This window comes from Poeciliopsis prolifica, unplaced genomic scaffold (assembly GCF_027474105.1).
Source record: "Poeciliopsis prolifica strain line A6 unplaced genomic scaffold, Auburn_PproV2 SCAFFOLD015, whole genome shotgun sequence".
Lineage (NCBI taxonomy): Eukaryota > Metazoa > Chordata > Actinopteri > Cyprinodontiformes > Poeciliidae > Poeciliopsis > Poeciliopsis prolifica.
In genome coordinates this window covers 6,724,865-6,745,288 of record NW_026562390.1, presented here as the reverse complement: position 1 = coordinate 6,745,288, position 20,424 = coordinate 6,724,865, and the positions used below count along the sequence as shown (strand labels likewise).

Below are 20,424 nucleotides of genomic sequence, written 5' to 3'. Positions count from 1 at the left end.
TTCGTGTCAGGCTGAAGAAAAGGCAGATGCCCTGAATAAAGAGCTACTGCTCACCAAACAGAAGCTGATTGAGTCTGAAGATGAGAAGAGACGGCTGGAGGAAGAGTCGGCACAGGTGAGAGCAAAACTGCAAGGCTTTTCTTCCTTGAGCTTTTGTCTGAGAAAACCTGTGAAAACAAAAACAACTAAATCTTCTGGCATTATCTCCTAATGTCAAAATGAGAAGGTGAATGGTGGGAAATGTTATTTATGAATAAATTATTGAGAGAGTCAAGCCTCTGCGGGTTGTGATCAGCACTATAAATAACATCAATTGATTTTTAAAGCAAACAGTTTATCCCTGTCAGGTTCAGTGATTCTGAGGTTGTTCACCTCAGTTATACAAATCATTACAGTTTCCTTGCAAATGAAAACTATATTTTATATTAGTCAGTCCATTTTTCCATGTCAGCATTTATGTATATTATTTTTCTAATTCCTGCAGAATGTATTCAATCATTTGCCTCATTCATTATTAAAAAAGAAAGACTTTACCCAAGATCTGAAATTATTGTTCATTCTCTGTGTGACACCTTCACGGTTTTCTTTAAAAATTGTCAATTCAACATAGATGCTACTATAGGGGATCACTTCATATGAAAACTGTCACTGTTTGATGTATATTTTCTCTTGCTCAGTGAGGAATGGTCCGACCTGCAGCCCTCTGTGCCTGTCCTCCAAATGTCTTGTGCCTTGTTGAGTCTGCAGGTGTAACACTCAATGATTTATGTATCAGAGTGAAGGTTGTGTTTAGGGCACAGTGTTGTCACCATCCTACACTATGTCAGTACTTTTCTGCATTTTATTTACAATTTTTGGCAGTCGTATGTTCTCCGTGGCCTCTGAATCGGTTTGTCTTGTATATTTTTGCCTTCTATAGCCACCTAATTATGTCTGTGTTTGTGTTTTTTTTCTGTATTCAGCTGAAAGAAATGTGCCGAAGGGAGCTTGATAAATCGGAGTCAGAGATAAAGAAGAACGGTTCTATTATTGGAGAATATAAACAGGTAAAAGCTATTACCCTTAAGTATTTTTTGAATACAAATGAAGGTCACAGTATTTGTAGAAAAGCCCCTTTTTTTTACATCATTACTAGAGTGTGTCTCTTGTCACAGGGGACTTGAAGAGTCATTAGGGAAGTGAAACTAACCCGTCGCCCTGCTTCCTTGAAATGTACTTTGAATACTTGGTGTTCATAAAATAATTTTTGATTTATGTCAGAATTCCTACCAGTTCTGTTTAGTTTGCTTTAATCAAACTTTAGTTTGATTTCTGGAAATGTGGTTCGTTTGGAGAGGTGTTGATGCTCAACTGAACTCTGATGCGAATCAAAAATGGAAACTCTGGTCCACCTGCAAACCGAGGTCTCGGCTGGGTTGAAGTGGAATCTGGCCCAGTTGTGTATTGGGAATGCAAGCAGAGCCAAACAGCAGGAAGCGAACTGTACCATACTAAGAGATTCTGGGTAAATACAACAAAAAGAAACGTGTCAGCTCAAGTGATCACTCTTAGGAGAAATGATATGTGGCCTTTTTGCCAAAGACAAAAGAAAAACCCTAAATCTGCCAAAATCTAATTCTATTATGTTTCTGTTTAGATTTTGTGAAGAAAGTTGTGCTCACTGTCTTCTTCAGAAGTTTTCATGTTGTTTCCTTCAGTAGTTCTTGGTGCAGCGCCACTACAGGCAAGGAGGGGGAACAAGCTTTTGAAAGGCTTTGGTTCATTTGATCAGTGCTGTGAGAAAGCAAACTGCACTAGCTGAAAATGGAACAAATGTTACAATGTTGGTCCCTCAAAGTGAGTCTACCAGACTGTCAGGTGTGAAAACAGCCTTAGCTAAAGTCATTTAAACATAGTGACAGATGTTTGTCAATGTATAAATGTCTTTTTATAATGGAAACCTGTACAAACATATATAGCTTCAGTGTTGTGCTCAACATTTTTAAGATAAACTGCGAATGTGTTAAAAATCTTCATAAGGTACTCAGTAGGACATCCTAAAAAGAAAGCGATTCTGGGAAGTCATATTTTTGCAATAATCTAAAAAAAGTACAGCTCTTAAAAATGGTTTGCTTTTTTAACTATATTTACTCAACAAACATCCTGAAATATAATTTAGCCCAACCAGAAGTATAATCAACATCTTGGTTTATTTGCTGAAGAATTCCCATAGATGTAATAATCCAATGTGGCCTCAGGGGGCAGTATTGCTTTCACCATCAGTTTTCAAAGGCATTATTGTGCACTGGTATGTTAAATTTCACTGCCCTTTACAACATGTAGCTCTTAGCTCTTACAAGGCAATTCCTAATGCATACTCTTCTTTTGACTTGAGTTTTCCAGCAGCTCATTGATTTAAAAATAATTTTATTGTTCTGAAAGTTATACGTCTGCTTAACTTCTGGTTCAAATAAGAATCTTGCTTCTGTTGTCTTCAGGCACCATATCACAAATTTAACAGAATTCATAGTTGAATTATTCTCAGCAAACTGTCCTACAATATGATTTAATATATGGTGTCGCTTTGTCAACATGCCAAGGAGCCAGAAAAACACATGCATTTAAATATCAAACGGCTTCAAGCTGAACTCAACTAAAGATTGACAGCGACCCAAGAGGAATAACTCATAATGTTTACCAGCACAAAATGAAATATCTAGAGAGCAGAAGCTGCCAGCATTTGGCAGTTTTCATATAGCAATAAGTCTGTGTATGACTGCTTGGCTCTTTTTCACCTCAGTTAAATCTCAGAAGCACAACAGTAATGAGAAGAAAAGATTTTCAACACAAAGCTCCACTTGTTTCTTGTTGCCATGTTTTTGTATTAAAACCAGGCCAGCGAGTCATAATTATTACGATTTTCTTTCATACTCCATTCAAGTGGCGTTAACAAAAACATCCTGGCTACATTTATAATAGTTTTTGTTAGTTTAAAGCATAATTTATTAGCTTTAGTGCTCTTGTAACTTTTGGGGTACATTTTCTTTTTCCTTCAGTATAATTCAATTTTTTTAAATAGGTTGTTGTTGGCTTGACTGTAAATGTATGCAAACCCATAATCTTTTTCACTTTTGTCATTTTACAACCACTGACTTCAGTTCTTTATCAGAATTTTAGGTCATAGACAAACAAAGTAGGGCAGAATTGAGAAGGGGAAGAAAAAATATGCAGTTGGAAAAATATTTACAAATTTAAATCTAAAATTGTGACCTTCATTTGTACTAATTACCTTTTATTCTTACGTATCAGTAAATTAAGTGTACTATTAATGTGATTTAGTCTCAGAATAGCTAGAGGTGCTCTGTATAGGCACCATAATTTTAGTTAGAAAACATTGTTGAAGCAAAAGACCAAAGAACACACCAGATATACCACAAATAATATTGTGAAAAGGTTTGGCAAAAAAAAAAGGGGGCTTATATTTATGTTCAGCCTCCCTGAAAATATATATTATAGAATCACATTTTGCTGCAAGCCAATAAAAACAGACAAGAGCGCCTTCTTCTATAAGTTACCAAAGTTAGACATCTAGACTGGACTTAAACTCTCAGTAACAGACCTATAAATATTTTAAAACATGATACTTTGTAACGTCAGCCAAGTTGTGTTCATCTATCACACTTGTGAAGCAAAAACACACCTATATTTTTGGACATAATCAGTCCTCAGCTGTACCCAGATGTAAGCATATTTTAAGTCTCATCTGCCTGAATTTCTCTTCAGATCCGTCATTTAATGTTCAAATATAAACTTGTCCAAATCTAGTGCTATTGCCATCAGCACATGGATCTTATGCAACCGTCTATCTTTCTGGCCTACCTTGTGAAGGCACACAAAAATAGAAGAAAGACTAATTCAGAATCAGACCTTATTTTCACCTGAGTCTAAAAATAATGGCGGCAATCTCAGATTGACAACAGAGAGCAGTCATAGAAGAGACGGCGCTTGTGTGTTTGGAGTATGTGAAAGCAGGCTCAGATAGGAAGTGTGTGCGGCTCAGAGCTGTGCTGAGCCGAGCTAACTGTGAAAATGGGGCCTTGTCAAAAATAGTCTGCTTTATGACAGGAAGGAAAAGGGGTTGAGAGATGGAGGAGAGAGAAAATGAAGAGTGTGCTGAAGGAGAGAGAGCAGAAGGAAGACAGCGAGCTTCAGTCTGTTGGGATTGACAAGTTGAGGAATTTCCTAAAATAACCTGCATTGTTTTCCAACCCAGTTAACTCAAATTATTCTTCAAATAGTACTTTCCTTGTTCACTGCCTGTAGTTGCCAGGTTTTTTTTTTTTTTTGTTGTTTTTTTTTTAGGATTGGAGCCAAAACAGCTTTGTGTGCTAATTGGCCCTCCAGCACAAGAGGACAGAAAAATGTATCGTATTGGTGGAGCTAAAAACAGCTTCAAGTGGTTCATTGTAGGCTCTTATATGGGAGAGGAGTCAGGCAATCCAGGTACTGCTGTGTGTGCCCAGGATTCTGTTATCATTACATTTAATTTCATTCTCATCATTTTGAAATGAGGCCACAGCCTGGTAGTTACAACCTTCATGTATAACATTAAACATAAGATAAGTAATGTTTGTACACAGTTTTTAAAAGTCTAGAAGTGTTAGCAGTTCTTGACAGATAGAGAAAAAATAAAACAATGAGAGAAAACCATGCTTAAAATTAAAATATTTGTATTTCCAGAATATATTTCTTTCATTTTCTAAAAACTTAATCTATTTGTGCGTCAATTCATCCATTCACCTGTGCATTCTTCCATCCATTCTTTCACCTTGCCTTTCATTTTGTCCCTCCATCCTTCTGACCTTCTTACCTATGGAAAAGCATTACATTTTGACAGAAAAAAGTTCATACTGTAATTCAACCCAATTCTAGCTAAACACTGTGTTCTCTTAGTATCTGTACTATAAAGCTGTACAAGCTTCATAATGAAAAGGAGCTTCAAGCTCCTTCATGTATGAGATCAATTATATGGAAGAGACGAGGTAAAAGGTAAACAAAGTTCTGGATAAAGGATAAGTTTAGCTGCACATGTAAGATGAGCAAAACAAATCTAATGTTGGTGTGACACAGCTGTGGAACAAAATATATCCATCACATGATAAAAATAAAGCATACTGCCCTGTTCATCCAGAATTTAAATGAGCGAAATAATCCTGGACAGCTTGGTCGCAGATGGTACAGCCACGACAGTCCGTGCCTTTAGATTGACAAGGACCCCGTTCTACACCGGCTTTACATCCTGCCAGAACACTTTGTTCTCCTCAACATGTCCCTCTCTGCCCATCCACTAATTACAGAAAACATCTAAAGCACCAAAAAACAGCTTTGTACAAAGGAAAGCCCGATGCAAGCCTGAGCTCCTCATCCAGGGATGAAAACCCCCCCCAAAAAATGGCCCAGATTTGAGCTGAAGGGAGAATAACCGTTCAAATAATGAGAAAAGATTAGAAACTCCAGAAAGCTGGAGTATGGAGAGACTAATATAAAGTGTCAGAAGTAAAGCACAACCTGCTAACTCACAGGTCAACATCTTGCAGACCAGACCTGCTGTTAAACCAGAATCTGTTGACCCAACAAAGTGACCTAAAGCTCAAAGGAGAGACTTCACAGGCTATATTGGTAAGAGACAAACAGAGATAAAAAAAGAGAGAGAAACACCAGATGGTACTCAAAATAATAATCTGGAAGTCATCATCTGGAAATTTTGTTTAGTAACAAATCGGCTCACAAGAAACATAAAACTCACTTCACTGTAACTTGAATCTAGTTTGCTACTTCTTAGCCTAAGTGTGTTTTATGCTTACTCATTCATTCTAATCTTTAGATGAACATTATGTGTTATAAAGGAATTCATTTGGTTCTTTAGGTCTGGGTAACTAACTCTTGAGGACAGTGTCTCTATCAGCTGTTTTTTCCACTATATTTTGTGACCCAGTGACTGTTGTTGTAACCAGGCAAAGAAACGATTTGTGAAGCATGCAGATGATATAGTTGTTTTAAACTTTTTGGCACAGGAATTTTGAAAGCACAATACTCCCTCCAGTATCAGTGGGAAAGGATAGCATGCTGAAGTAGTTCTTGATAATCCTCTGTTGTTGCTACAACAAAAAGGTCCACCATCATAATACATCGCCTTAGTTTGGATAGACCTTTCAGCTCTGTGCCTTGTTTTGCAGGAAGCAGTGGTCCACTAAAGATAAGACATGAGAAATTCAGCTAACTTATTCAGACAGCAGAAATAGCTTGACCAGAGCAAACACTGTCGGTTTAACTGAGCTGTTTGTGTTTCCTATAGATCTGCTCTCAGCTCAGCGAACGACTGGAGAAACAACAGACGGCCTCTCGAGGAGAACTGGAGAAAATCAGAGTGAGTTACATACATAAACAACATCATTGAGCACATTCTTGCTCAGTCCTCTTCTGCATTAAGAGTTTTAATTAAATATACATAAGTGGTCTTAAGCAGCTGTTCTTAAGACCACTGTTGGATTTTGATGCCTCCCCCGCCCCCGCTGATATTCTGCGTGGTTTTTCAACCAGGGCTTTTCCACAGGAATGTTTGTTAAGCAACATAATTCTGACTAGTGTGTCTAGATGTAACAAAAATATCTAAAGCATACATTTTGCTAATAGTTGTTAGTTTCACGTCGTAAACAAAACAAAATAAAATTATTAAGGTGAGGGTTCAACACTGTCCAGAAAATTGTTGACTTAGGTTTTTTTGTTTGGTTGTTTTTTTCTTCTTTCTTTTTCTTTTTTTCCCAAAAAGTATGAAAAATATTTGTATTTCCAGATTGTATCTCCTACCCAGTTGTCTTGGATTGGATCTTTCTTTCTTTGCTTTTCTCTTCTTTCTTTCCCTCCTCTTTTATGTCCTTCCATTTTAGTGCATCGTTTGTGCCTCCTTTTTCTTTTCCCATTGTTTCTTAATTTTTTTCTTTCTCATTACTCATGTCTTCCATCCCTCTTTCTTTCCTTTCTTTGTGTTCCTCCTTCCTAACTTATTAACTTTCTCCTTTCATTTCTTAAATCTGTCGTACCTTTCTTCCTTGCATATGTCCTGCCTCTGTTCCTTTCTTCTTTCCCTGTTTTTTTTTATTGCCTTTATGTTCTACTTGAGTGCTTCATTCCTTTCTTTATCATTTATTGCCTTCCTTTCTTTCCTTGTTTGTTTCTACTCTGTGCTCTTCCTCTCTTGTAAGAAAAACTTGTGATTCCCAAGAGCTATTTGCCTAAAACTGAGCACAAAGTAGATCATCAGCTAAAAGGATGACTCATCCCTCACCTCCTTTTGCAGGTCTTTTCTGTTTTTTTTTTTTTTAGATATAACACCCAGATAACATTCATCTACTTTAGATCAGCTATAATTCTTTTTTATATCCATTGCTTCTTTATTGAAGCAGTTGAAATCTGTTTTCTTTTAGTTTTTAAGAACACACTACAGACTGTGCAAAGATCTGCCAACTTTCGGGCTAATTCCTCTCCCTTTTTACGCCTGTCACTTTTTCATTGATGGAACAAAAGAAATGTGGACAAATGATGTCTTTGAAACTGACTACTAGTCTCTAAGTGCCTAAACATTCAATTTGAAGTTGCATCTGTGCCAGGTTGTCTATTTGTGGATTTATGACAAAAACGCAAGTTTGGCTAACTGCTTATTGAATGGCGGTAGAAGACTGTAGGTTCATTGAGCTCAGTGCACAATCCACCTTAGAGATCCAGAAGCCTTAAAGTATTTACACAGTCAGATGTTTGCCTCAGAAAATATTTTTGAATTCAGGAGCAGGGCTGCTGGAGTTTATTTGGCTCCTTCACCCCTGAAAGAGTGACAGTGTCAAGCTCCTTCCTCTGAGTAAACCCAAAGAAGCTGAAAGGGACACAAGCGTTTTTCTCTTTCACTCTTGACTTGGCAGGTATGTGGAGATGTGTGCTGCCATCGCTTTGTGTTCCCTGGCAGTGAAATCAAAGCTTTTTCGGAAAGAATGTGGAATTTGGCCAAGCAGCCTTAGCCAGACACCTGACTTACTTACACTTACACACACACACACACACACCCACACACACACACACACACACACACACACACACACACGCACACACAACACACGCAGACACACACACACGCACGCACGCAGACACACACACACACACGCACGCACACACGCACACACACGCACGCACGCACACACACGCACACACAGCTCTCTGACTTTAGCTCAAACTGTAGCTGTGAGGACGGCCATATTGGCAGAAAGCTCTGTGAAGGCTATCCCCAAGGACAAAATGGGTTTTTTTCATCCTTTAATTTTGTTTTTTTTACTTTAAAAAATGTGTGGAACATCTAAATTGCGGTTTTAAGCGATTTAGTTAAATTAATAACATTTAAATGTACATTAATGAGAATTTGTAATAAGACTAACAAAGCTTGCCACTGATACTTGAGGAGCAATTCCAGCCTAACGCTCTGCAGCTTCATTATGGCTTATCTATAATTACTCTGCATTTTAATCATATCAAACCAAGTTTAAAGCTGCAATGTCGTAGTGAAATTCTCATTTCTGAAGGACTCACTTCGCTAAGAGATGCAAATGTTGTGGCACACACTTATGTTGAGCTCTGCATTTGAATGTAAACACAGAAATTGAAAATAGCTGGAGTTATTTCCACCCTCTTGCCCAGTTTTATTTTATTTCTCTCTGATCTCTAAAATCCCCCCACAGTCCAAGGTTGAAGGCTGTGAGAAGTGCAGCAGTCTTTTCAACAAAGAGGGTCGTGTGCGAGCTGCGGCGACCACGGCGCCCGCCGACGGGACGGAGGAGACCGACGAGGAGAAAGAGGGTCTGAAGAACCAGCTGAGGGAGATGGAGCTGGAGCTGGCCCAGACCAAGCTGCAGTTGGTGGAGGCCGAGTGCAAAATCCAGGTACGGCAACACTCACAGCGTGGGCCCAAGTATGACTGGCTGCACACATGTGGTCACAGAGCAATAAAAAAGACTTACTGGTGGTATTTGTGTCATTTTCTTACACCATCTCCAAACAAGTTGGAGGAGTTTGGTAGCACCAGCTTAAATTATATCTGCAGCTCCGAATCCCACCAGCACAACTCTTCTAATTGCCATTGAAGAAAGCATTTAAACAGATGTGTCATAGTTTGGACGGTAGCTGTCTTTCTGGGAGCAAGACACGTTTTGACAGCTTTTAATAAGATGTTCAAGATGATCCTATTAGGAGGTTACAGCTGGCTTTGACGTGTGGATGGTGTTTAATTACCTCTTATATCAGGGTTGTTACTGCATATTCATTTCCTTATATCTGAGCTACCTGCCTTTATCTGCCTCTGTGTGTCAACTGCGTAGCAATCAATTAAAAGGCGATGATCCCGTTCTGTGTGCCTTTATCAGCCTGGTGCAGAGGGGATTATTAAATCAAGGAGAGTTTTATATTAAACTGATATGATTGAAGGAAGAAGAAAATGTGGATTTGATTTAAGGAAATGAAGACAATCATGTGATCAGCAGCATCTGAAGGAGCTTTAGAGGCTGCAAAATGGTTATAGCGTGAAGCTTTGTACATGAATCAGCGTTAAATGATTATTTGATGCGTTCTTGATTTTAGGGCACAAACGGTTTAACTTTTACTCAATCAGTTTGAAACTGGGTTTTAAAAGATGTTAGGTCTGAGGAAAAATACTGGAAGACTAGAAGCGCATCACTTTAAAAGGGAAGATTTTCAGTATTTGTTGGGATCTTATGTGGAAGATCGACATGAGGAGGAATAAAAATGATACACGGTTTTCTTTTCTTTTTTTTACAAATAAAAGTTGTGGCTGGAAGTTGTATTGTCTCTATCACCCTGATGCCTCTAAATAAAACTAAATCCTGCAGGACAGCAGCTCTAAACCTAAAACCAGGCCTGAACGATAAGTGTATCATGATTTAAGCTTTTCATATCAGTCAGTATTTATAATTATTGATATTTTTTATTTTTTTTATACCTGCTTAACTAACGGCTTGACCTTTCCATTTTTATCCACTGTTTTCACTCATGCTGTCATTTATTTTTAAGCAGCTCTGGCAAAACCTTTGACTGTTTATGCACAAGTTACTAGGTAATTTTTGCTAGGTAACCAAAGAGTGGTTGATGCCATCCACCTTGTTAATTATATATAGAGCAGCTGAACTCTTTACTTCACTGGGATGCCCCAGAATGCTGTGCTGTTCTGGATCAGAGTTCAGTCAATATTCTTGGTATGGCATATTCTAGATGTATGATCTATTGATATTGATCACATGTCAGTCGTGACATATTATTATTGATTTACTGTTCAGCATCAATAAAGCCACGGTTTCTGTCATTTGGAATGCATTTCATCTGAATTTGGAAGTCGAGATTTTCAAGTTCTCAGTCGGAAAAGATTTCTTACAAACTCTTAACTGGAAAATGTGGCATGGCTGTGTTGCATAAACAGAAATGATAGCTGCACGATTTAGCCATCTGTGATTTTTATGTCATAGCGGGTTAGTTCCAAATACTTTACATCCCACTTATCATTTCAAAGCAAATGCAAATCCAGGGCTATTACATCTGGTCTCTATAACTGCAATCATTTTTTTTATGTGGTTTGACAAAAAATCTCCTATAAACTTCAATCTGTTCATAATTCTGCTGCCAACATCCTTTGTTGAACCTTCCAAGACAAGCTTTAAAAATGTAGTCTTAATATAAATGGCAATATTAAGGAATTATTTACTCAAAACAAGTTCCTATTTCTTGCTTAAAAGTTACTTATAAGTTAGTTTTGTTTTATTTCAAGGATACTAAGATGTTTCCTAGACCAAAAAATACTTTCTTAGAGTTTGTATTTTCACAGTGCTGTTTTAGCAAAGAAGCACTTTGTAGCGTTATGTATATTTTTCCTTTCTGAACAGGACCTGGAACACCACTTGGGTCTGGCTCTCAACGAGGTTCAGGCGGCCAAAAAGACCTGGTTCAACCGAACGCTCAGCTCCATCAAGACGGTCACTGGCACCCAGGGCAAAGAGACCACTTAACCTAAAGACCCGCCATCCGTCCGTTTTAACAAGACCACGTCTGGAGCTCGGTGTGACTCAGACTCCTCCTCCCCCAAAAACGTAACGCACACAGCCATAACGTTAACATTAACCGTTACAGAGCAGAGGATCTCCTCTGTGACTGACTGTGTTACTTGTTTCCTCATATCAAAGATGTTCTTATTATTTTCTGAAGTAACTCTCCCAATAGAAACCTTTTAACATCCATGCAAGCAGTGCAGCGATAACCGACAGAGACCACGCGCTTCCATCAGTCACAGGAGCAGAGATCCTTCATTACTGCTGAAACGGAAAAACTCCACAGTGGGGGAAGCACAGACATCAGAACTGTATCTTTGCTCTCCCTTTCTTCTAAACTACTGGCACAAAACAAGTCTCTGTATATTTTCTTTTTTTAAATTTTGGTTTGTTTAAGGTACGAGTGCTTATAGACGCCTTTCCAGGACTAAGCTTTTTCAAATTTTTGTTGAACAGTTCTTTCTTTTGGCATATGTGCTAATGGAGCGTCTGACTGTAATGTGTATTTGTTTATGACTGTGAGACTGGGGAGAAAAAAAAGATTTGAAAGCATGAATAATTAGGTGTGTGTGTGTGAACTGTTTGAGTGTTTGTGGAAGGATTACGGAAAGAAAAGCACTAAAGTTCTGAGTATGTGCATGCATGTCAGGTTGTCTCGTGTCTTTTAATGTTCAAATGTGTACAGAAAAACTGGTGAAGAGAAGTTTGCTGACAAGGCCTTGATCTAAAGGTTGATAACAGGTGGTTATAAATATGTAATTTATGGAAACTAAAATGTGTTGTGAGAAGCGACTGCAGCTTGAATCTCCTTGAATTAAAATACACACTTGTTTTTGTTTGGTTTGGATCTTCCACTATGAAGAAACCCTGAAAAAAAAAGCTCTAAATCAAACAAGTAATACCTTTTATTACTCAAATGGTCTGCTGAGTTTGAGTAATTAAAATTCCAATAGTCAGAATGGACAAATTTATAATTCCCACGGCCTTTAAACTCACCATCAATTCCATTTCATTCTGTCCATCATAGAGTGATCAGATTTTTTTGTGTTGGCTGCGATGGCCCTGTTAAATACTTTACATAGAAGTTAACAGAATGTTACATTTGCTGATTCATTTTGAACAGATTTTGGGTTTTTAATGATGCATTAGAACCAAGTTTAGTTTTTTTGGTGGAGTAATAACTTTAAAACAAGAAGTGGGTGCACAATTTTGAAATATGGAGTTTGTCTAATTAACATAGGATCAAAATTATACATGCATGTTTAAATGCATGTATATACACACCCCCAATAATAGCGTTAATGTCCCAACATGTTTTTATAGAAAACCAATACAATTTTTGGCATCATTCTGAGCATTTTGCAACTCTTCTTGGCAAAGTTGATATAGTTTCTTTAAATCGGTGGGTTTTTCTGTCACCTGGCGCTCCGTTCTAAAATTAGTTTTTGTGTTTGGTATAATTGTTCCAAACTACTGTTTGGAAGTAGTCCAAAATTTCCAGTTCACAAGTTGTAGAAGAGATTTAGCATCAATGCTGCCATTACCGTATTTGACATTTAATGGAGAGTCTTCAGGTTTAAAAGAAAACTCTCCCTGTAACTTTGGTTAAATAGCTCAATCTTTGTCTTGCTTCAAAGAACCTTTTTTCCTAAGCTCTACTGAGCCAAGAAGATCGATCAAACTAACAAACAATCCATAATTATTCTGAGGTGGTTGTCTCTCTAAAAGATAAAGGACATTTAGAAAATTAAATTCAAACTTTTGCACCCAATTCTTGATGTTCAAAATGTTGTTTGTAGTATAATCATTCTACTTGGGAAAATATAACAAAAAAAAAACATGTTGAAATAGATTCATAAGGGTCAATCCATGTCTGTAAACTTCTGATCGGCTCCATAAATGCATGTAATTCATAGAGTTAAGATTTAAACCCACCAGTTGACCCAATTGTCTATTGAAATTAACAAATATGTTGCAGATGTGTCATTTATTTAAGATGTATATGATTCAGGTGTGATGGGTATGGATAGAGAAAGCATTTCAAGTAGCCAAACATGGCAAAGCAGCAGAAATACTGATTGAATAAAACTCAAGCAAGTAATTTGGCATCTTTAACATGCAAGAAAATTTTTTTCTGGTTCAAAGCGTCATATCAGGATGAGCCCACAAACAGCTACAACCTATTCTTCCTAGATTTCAACAGGAAGAATATTTAAAAAATCATTTTTATTAGCTTCAGTGGAGCAAAATTCTTCAAAAATATGCTCAAATAAATTTGGGACTCACGGTGAATGTTACAAGTTGCTAAAAATATTGAAGCTCTGGAGACGTTACTCTGACCACAGACTGCTGTGAATGTGAGAGACCTGTCAGCAAGCAGAGGTGTCGCCGCAGTGTGAGGGGAATCGCACCACCAGGTGCAGGGCAGCAGAGCCGTGTCAGGAGAGGCCAGAGTTCAGGTCAAAAAGCTCTATATTTGTCCACAGGGCATAAGGGGCTGGGAGAAGCCTCTGTGTGTGATTTAATACTTCGCTGACGGAGGAGCAGAGGCTCAATGATAATCCGGTTTCAAATCCTGCTGAGACTGAACGTTTTTCTTCACCTGAATGGAACGAACCATTTCTGTAACCTGCGTCTTAACTTGAAAAGTGAAGTCTGTTCAGCTGGAATCCGGTTGTGATATTAGGAGTAGAAGAAGAAAAGATGTAGAGGAGCATTCACCTTAAGGCACTGGGCTGTAAATAAACGTTAAAAGCATCACTATTGAATTTTTTTCTTTATGGTTTTTCTACTCTAACTATAACTAATGTTGCCTACCTGTACTCACCTACCTGCTGCTGTGATACAGTTGAATCTACAAAGGTTTTATTGTATTTCTGTATGTTTTTTGTTCTTTTTTTGTAATTTTGCCCTTTTTGCTCCAAGCTTCTCAGTCGCACTGCTGTTTGGATAACTACATGCCAAAACATAGCTCCGTCAACCAACATTATCAGCGTGTGGAAATTGTAATAGAATAGACTGCATTGTGTATACTCCATGAATTTAAATATAAAGATATGAACACAAGGATACGTGACTCATTCTTTACACACACACATATTTCTTTATGGACACAAGGTTGAGAGAAAAAGGTCCAGCTAACCAAAATGAGCCTGTAATGAAAGGACATTTAGAAAATTAAATTCAAACTTTTGCACCCAATTCTTGATGTTCAAAATGTTGTTTGTAGTATAATCATTCTACTTGGGAAAAAAAAAACAAAAAAAAAACATGTTGAAATAGATTCATAAGGGTCAATCCATGTCTGTAAACTTCTGACCGGCTCCATAAATGCATGTAATTCATAGAGTTAAGATTTAAACCTACCAGTTGACCCAATTGTCTATTGAAATTAACAAATATGTTGCAGATGTGTCATTTATTTAAGATGTATATGATTCAGGTGTGATGGGTATGGATAGAGAAAGCATTTCAAGTAGCCAAACATGGCAAAGCAGCAGAAATACTGATTGAATAAAACTCAAGCAAGTAATTTGGCATCTTTAACATGCAAGAACATTTTTTTCTGGCTCAAAGCATCATATCAGGATGAGCCTACAAACAGCTACAACCTATACTTCCTAGATTTCAACAGGAAGAATATTTAAAAAATCATTTTTATTAGCTTCAGTGGAGCAAAATTCTTCAAAAACATTCTCAAATAAATTTGGGACTCATGGTGAATGTTACAGGTTGGGTTATTTGATGGGTTATTTTACTTTAAATAAATATGTTTGAAGCATAGCACTTATGATTTTAACTGTGTTATCACCCAAGGATGCAAGCAATGTCCAAAGTTTAAAACCATCAAACATTTTTGGTTTCCCTCATGCATGAATATAAGTGGATGATGAAATCCCACAACCATGGAAACAGAAGTCCTAATTGCTACTTTTCTAACTTCCTGTAGTAGCCATTGGCGTCGAAACTGTGCTGCAACGTTAATGCGAGCGCATGGTCACTGTAATTGGATACAGGATGTACCGATTTGGTTTTAGGTTTGATGTTTATCATTTCTGTTCTCTACATAACCCACCGGAGTTCGTTTTGCTCGGAAAAAAACTCGTCTTTTTGCTTTTGTGAAGTCATTAATTTGGGTGAACTACAACAAGCAGGCAGATTTGAATCTTGTTTCTGTTCTTTTTTTTTTAAACCCTACATACACTTAAGTGTCATCACATGTCAAAATGTACTCTTTTTTTATATATAAACCCCTTGCTGATTGGTGATTAGCTAAACCTATTTTCCCTAAAAGGATCTAAGCATTACCTGAGTTACTTTTAATGAGATGAGAATACTGCGATGCTATTTAGCATTAAAATGTTTTATGTATAATATGAGTTCAGGTAGCATCAGTGAAAGACAGTCATCCTGTTCCTCACCAATAGGAGACACTGAAGGAAAAAAGAAAAGAGCCCAGTTCTGGTCTCATAATGGGAATTCTCAGTCACCTCTCTGAAATACTCCAGAAATCTAAATGTGAAAATAAATCTAATTATGTCTTGTGAAAACAGCCCCGATCTGTCAGACACTAGACCTGGATGTAAATCTTGTTCTCAATTTGGCTCTTGTTCTCCTGCTCATCTCCCCCCTGAGAGAACGTGCCTCATAGCATATGGCTGTGTTGTTATCCGTGTCAGGGTGAGCTATTTTCTGCTTGGTTCCTAGTAGATTTAAAGAAAAAAAAAAAAACGTGCCGGTTGTGGTGGGATTCTTACACACAGCAGGAGTTTTAAACATGGAATACGAGGCCCATAAAAATCTCACCTCCAGTGATGACGGCTGTTGGGACTCTGGCTCTTCGTCTGCCACCACCAGCAGGAGCCGAAGGTAATGAGCGTCAGCATTAGGCAACTTGTCACACTCTCCCCCTCCTCTCTCTGCCCCGGTGCGTTTCGGAGCTATAAATACGACCTGAAGGCAGCAACAACACACAATGCAAAGGTGAAATATTGGAGGAGAAGGTCGTGTGATGCTGCTTGGGTCAGTCAGCAGGGATGTCTGTTTGGATGAGGGGAAAATATGAAACTCTACAGGACTTAGTAGAAAACAAAAGGAAAAACACAAAATCTTACCAAGGTCTACTTTTTAGTGCAAATATTTTAACACACTTGGAAAAAAAAAATTGAACTTGTAAGAAACATTTCAGCGATTTATTTTAAGTAAATAATTCTTCATTGTTGATTAGTGCCCCCGACCCATTTTTGTCACTTATAAGACGTTTTCCCATGTTTCAAATGAACCAGCACTTTTTCATCAACTTTAATAAAATATTGACATAAAGCCACCTACTACATCTTTCTGAAAAGTTCTTAATTGAACTCCTCCACTTTTTTCCGCATACTTTTTGCCGCTTAACTACTTCTGCATACATTTCATCGTTGACCATGTTCTGCTCGTTCAGGACATCACAGCTGTGTCTTTTGGAATTGACATTTTCGACAAATTTCACAGGAAATGCAAATTTCTCATAAATTAGTCTTTCTTCAAGTGTAGTCAGGAATTTGTACTAGAAACTACACCAAAAATACTTTGCATTTGGCAAGATTTGTGTTTTTGCAGGGTTATACATGTTTAAGACCTTTTCTTCATATTGTTTTTACTTATTTCCTGCCAAATTTATTCTCATTTCTCACAATTTGTCTTCTTGTGACCTGAGCTTGTGGTAACATTTAATCTCTGGCGTCTGCCTGCAACCCACCGTCTTCACCACAACATTAATATAGATGGACAGTCATATTCAATAAACAAGTATCCCAATGAGACTCAGATTAGAAGTATCTTTTGATGAAAAAAAATCTTTCAGCAGGCATTAAGCATGCTTTTCAATAAGCCCACATTTCTGCATTAAACAGTTTTTTAAAAAATTGGTTCGATATTCTGTTTTCTTTAGCTGTAGTCTACAAAATTATCATAAAGGTTTGAAATTTAACCTGAATGAAATGTTTCACTTAGTGAATCAATTTACTGAAATAAGTAAACTAAACTTAGAGAACATTTTAGTATTATTCCAATTTATTAAATATGGATAAGGCAATGGGACTGCAAGATGTGAAAACCTGCTCTTTTAGTGGTTTTGATGTAATCATGTGGGATTTTTCTTTTTCATTAGCAACTGGTAAACAAGCTTTTCTGTTTGTTTTGGAAAAGAGCCAGAACATTGTGTGGCCAAGTTTTCTGGGAACGCCAAAGGAAGGAAGGAAATATCCGCGACATGCAGCAGTGCTTGTCGCCTATCCAGATGCAAAGCAAGGATCCATCTGCTTTCTGTAATTATTCTGATTTGGGGCAAGGAAAACTCAAACATATCCAGACAAATGTGCTGGGAACACACTTACAGGTATCAGATGATTGAGTTAATATCAAGTCAGAAAGGATGGAGCTGCTTTAGCTGCAGTGGTTCACAGATGATTCTGCTGGACTGAAATTTGTTTTATAGTTAAATCTTTCAGTCCTATTTTTTCATCATAAAAACAATATAATGATTTCCTATTACTTAGGAAATCAAAAATGTTTTCTACCGAACATCTACAGAACAGCCATCTTCTCTCACTGAATCTGAATGGTAATGAATGACTATAGCAGTTTCTGTGATTTGTAGATTCTTGATGGCAGCTCTGGGAGATGAGAGTGTTGAAAACATTTTGACTTTATGCTCAGTAAACCTGACAAAAATTTAGTGTTAACGATTCAAAAATTAATGATTCTAATGTTGATAACTCTTAGCAGTTTAATGAAAGGCCTTCACCGGTTGTCACTATTTCACTATTTCACGATAATGCCGTGTTCAACCTAATGCTTTGTTTGTCCAAATTCTCATCGCTGATGTGACACGTGTAAGTTAAGACCTCAGACTTTCGTCTTGTTATTGCCAACTTCTTTCTCAGTTTTCATATATGTGACTTTCTGGATATTTCCATGAAATGTCGGAAAAACTACTCATTCCATCTTATTGGTGAAATGTTTCTAAACTCACTGGCATTATATTGTCTAGAAATGATCTACAGGAAGAGATACACCTCATAAAAAATGTCCTCAGTCTTCTGACAAACAAATTTAAGTGAAAGCAGAAAGCATGTGCAACATAATGTGTCAATCTACAACACACTAAGGAAGTCAGAAGTATATTTACTTATTTATTTATGTATGGTGATGATGGTTACCTGCTCCAACACACCTGATTTCACTTGATAATCCTGTAAAAAGCCTGTGTTTTTTAAAATAAGGCGACTTTAGATAAATAGAAAGAGAATCTGTTTCTATTCTGGCAAGCAAATTCCCAGTGCTTGCCCTCCGTTGACACTTGTTGATATTGCCAACTAATCTGTAAATATAAATTTACAAGAGGAAAGTTTTTAAAGTGATCAAGGTAGACAGAAAAGTGTCAAATAAATTGAGTCAATTTAAAAATGAAAAAAAAAATTAAAAATCTGAGATGTTGGAATGAGAAAAAAAAAAGTATTTCTTTGTAGTACAAGAAGATAAAATGTTTTATAAAAGGTTTCGGAAAGTTGTCTAGTTACAAGCTGATATTCCATAGATATGAGTGTGTTAGACATGGTTTAATCTTCTTTATTTCTTCAGCTCTGACGTCTGTAATGTTCAAAGGATTACAGTGTTCAGCCTCATTAGACTCGCCTCTCCTCTCTCATTTCCAAGTATGAACCAAACAGAGCATTCTGTTCAGGAAACAGACACAGTTACGTTGCAATTTCACAGCCGTTTGCTGCGGCCAATTACTTTCTCACAATCACTGCAAATAACAACCGAGCCTGTGTGTGTTTGTCTAGGAGAAATAATACATCCTTGAATTAACCTTTGATTGGTTTTGACAAGATTCTGACCCTTCAAATCTCTGCCATCCCCGGAAACAAAGTGCAGATTGGAGACAGATGTTATTCACACTTTAAACCCTGAAGCTTGTACATTTAATGTGAATCTAAATGTTGAGCAGCAAATAGAAAGAAGGCTGAGCTTTTAAGACTGGATTTAGTGGGAATGAGCTCATATACAACTAACAGGTTTCATACAGGGAATTGAAATCCATAAAAATGTGTGAATTTTCAAGGATTGGAAAGTGCTTGATATTCAAACTGCACAGTTTTGTCAAAGTGCGATGTAACGTTTGTTACAGTTGAAACCAGATGTCTTCACTCACCTAGTAAAATAAAAACAAACTTCCACAATTTTTTCACTGTCTGCAGTCAAAGCAGACGAGACTTCTCTTGCTTTAGGGAAACTAAAATTGCCAATATTGTTATTTGCTAAATGCAATAAAACTAAGCAAGTTTTTAGAGATTATTTTTATTGTGTTCAAGCATTTAATTTTATCAGGAAGGTCATTTATTGATCTGTATAATTGAAATGAAGTCTAGCTTGTATTTCATATGTTAAAGTTATAGAAATTGGAGGATTTGTTAAATTTAGTTTTATTCTTGGTCCAATCAGATAATGGACATCGCAATACAAAACATTTTGCTACATTTTAATTGACCTTTTTCCTGCTGTAAAATGTAGAATACTACCACAAAAAGGTAACAAAATTGGTGCTGGAAAAGTTTGCAAACGTACCTTGAAAATGTTTGAAAAGTGCTTGAATTTTACTTGCCTTTACCAGCGCGCACACAGAAAAGAAAACAAGGAGCATCAAAACAATTTTCGGAAACTTGGTTTGGAAAGAGAGACATCAGCAGGTGTAGCATTAGGAAATTAGGTGCAGGTGTGAAGGAACATCCATTGTATATCCTATTTAACTTATGGAGTTTAAATGTGACAATAAAAACCTTCAGTTATACAACCAATAGATAAATGATCCTTTCTGGAGTTGAAACAAATTCCCCGTGCTTGCTCGCTGCTATATTTTTGGATATTAGTTCATCTTTATCCGTTCGTGAGCCTTGTTAAAAGATGTAAACAAGATCTGATGTCCGGTGTTGGGGCTGGGGCGAGTTGTGTCTTTGCGATATGATTTAAGACCTTCCCAGGGTTTCTTGTCTCTGGCTGAAACTCAATCCAGGCCATCTCTAAAAAAGTTGTCAGCAGTCCACGGTCATTTATAGCCCTGCAGCCTGGGACGCTGCAGAGAGGAGCAGATGCCTCCAGTATACGGTGTCTGATTAGCTTCCCACATTAGTGTGCATAACTGGAAGATTAGTGAATGTAACCTGAGCATGAAGAAGCTACAGTCAGGTTGTGAGAAAAATCTATTGTCTGCTTTAGAATGTATTTTTTTGGAATGATCATATTTCTCCAAGCC

At 37.3% G+C, this 20,424-nt stretch overlaps 1 protein-coding gene and 1 long non-coding RNA gene across 4 annotated transcripts in view; one reads left to right on the top strand and one right to left on the bottom strand.

Moving 5' to 3' along the window:
• Nucleotides 1–14,198, top strand: part of LOC129366452 (rab GTPase-activating protein 1) — a 63,206-nt gene extending 49,008 nt beyond the window's left edge. For all 3 annotated transcript variants that reach the window (XM_055040303.1, XM_055040302.1, XM_055040301.1), the window contains 5 exons: nucleotides 11–115; nucleotides 963–1,046; nucleotides 6,335–6,406; nucleotides 8,760–8,960; nucleotides 10,968–14,198. In XM_055040303.1, coding sequence (XP_054896278.1) covers nucleotides 11–115; nucleotides 963–1,046; nucleotides 6,335–6,406; nucleotides 8,760–8,960; nucleotides 10,968–11,090 — 585 coding nt within the window. In that variant the 3' untranslated portion in view covers nucleotides 11,091–14,198. The remainder of the gene's footprint in view (nucleotides 1–10; nucleotides 116–962; nucleotides 1,047–6,334; nucleotides 6,407–8,759; nucleotides 8,961–10,967) is intronic.
• LOC129366455 (uncharacterized) lies at nucleotides 61–19,965 on the bottom strand. The gene is made up of 3 exons (XR_008606621.1): nucleotides 19,740–19,965; nucleotides 15,936–16,082; nucleotides 61–167 (listed from the first exon to the last, which is right to left on the bottom strand). It is a non-coding gene; the product is annotated as an uncharacterized LOC129366455 (long non-coding RNA).
• Between the last annotated feature and the right edge of the window lie 459 nt (nucleotides 19,966–20,424).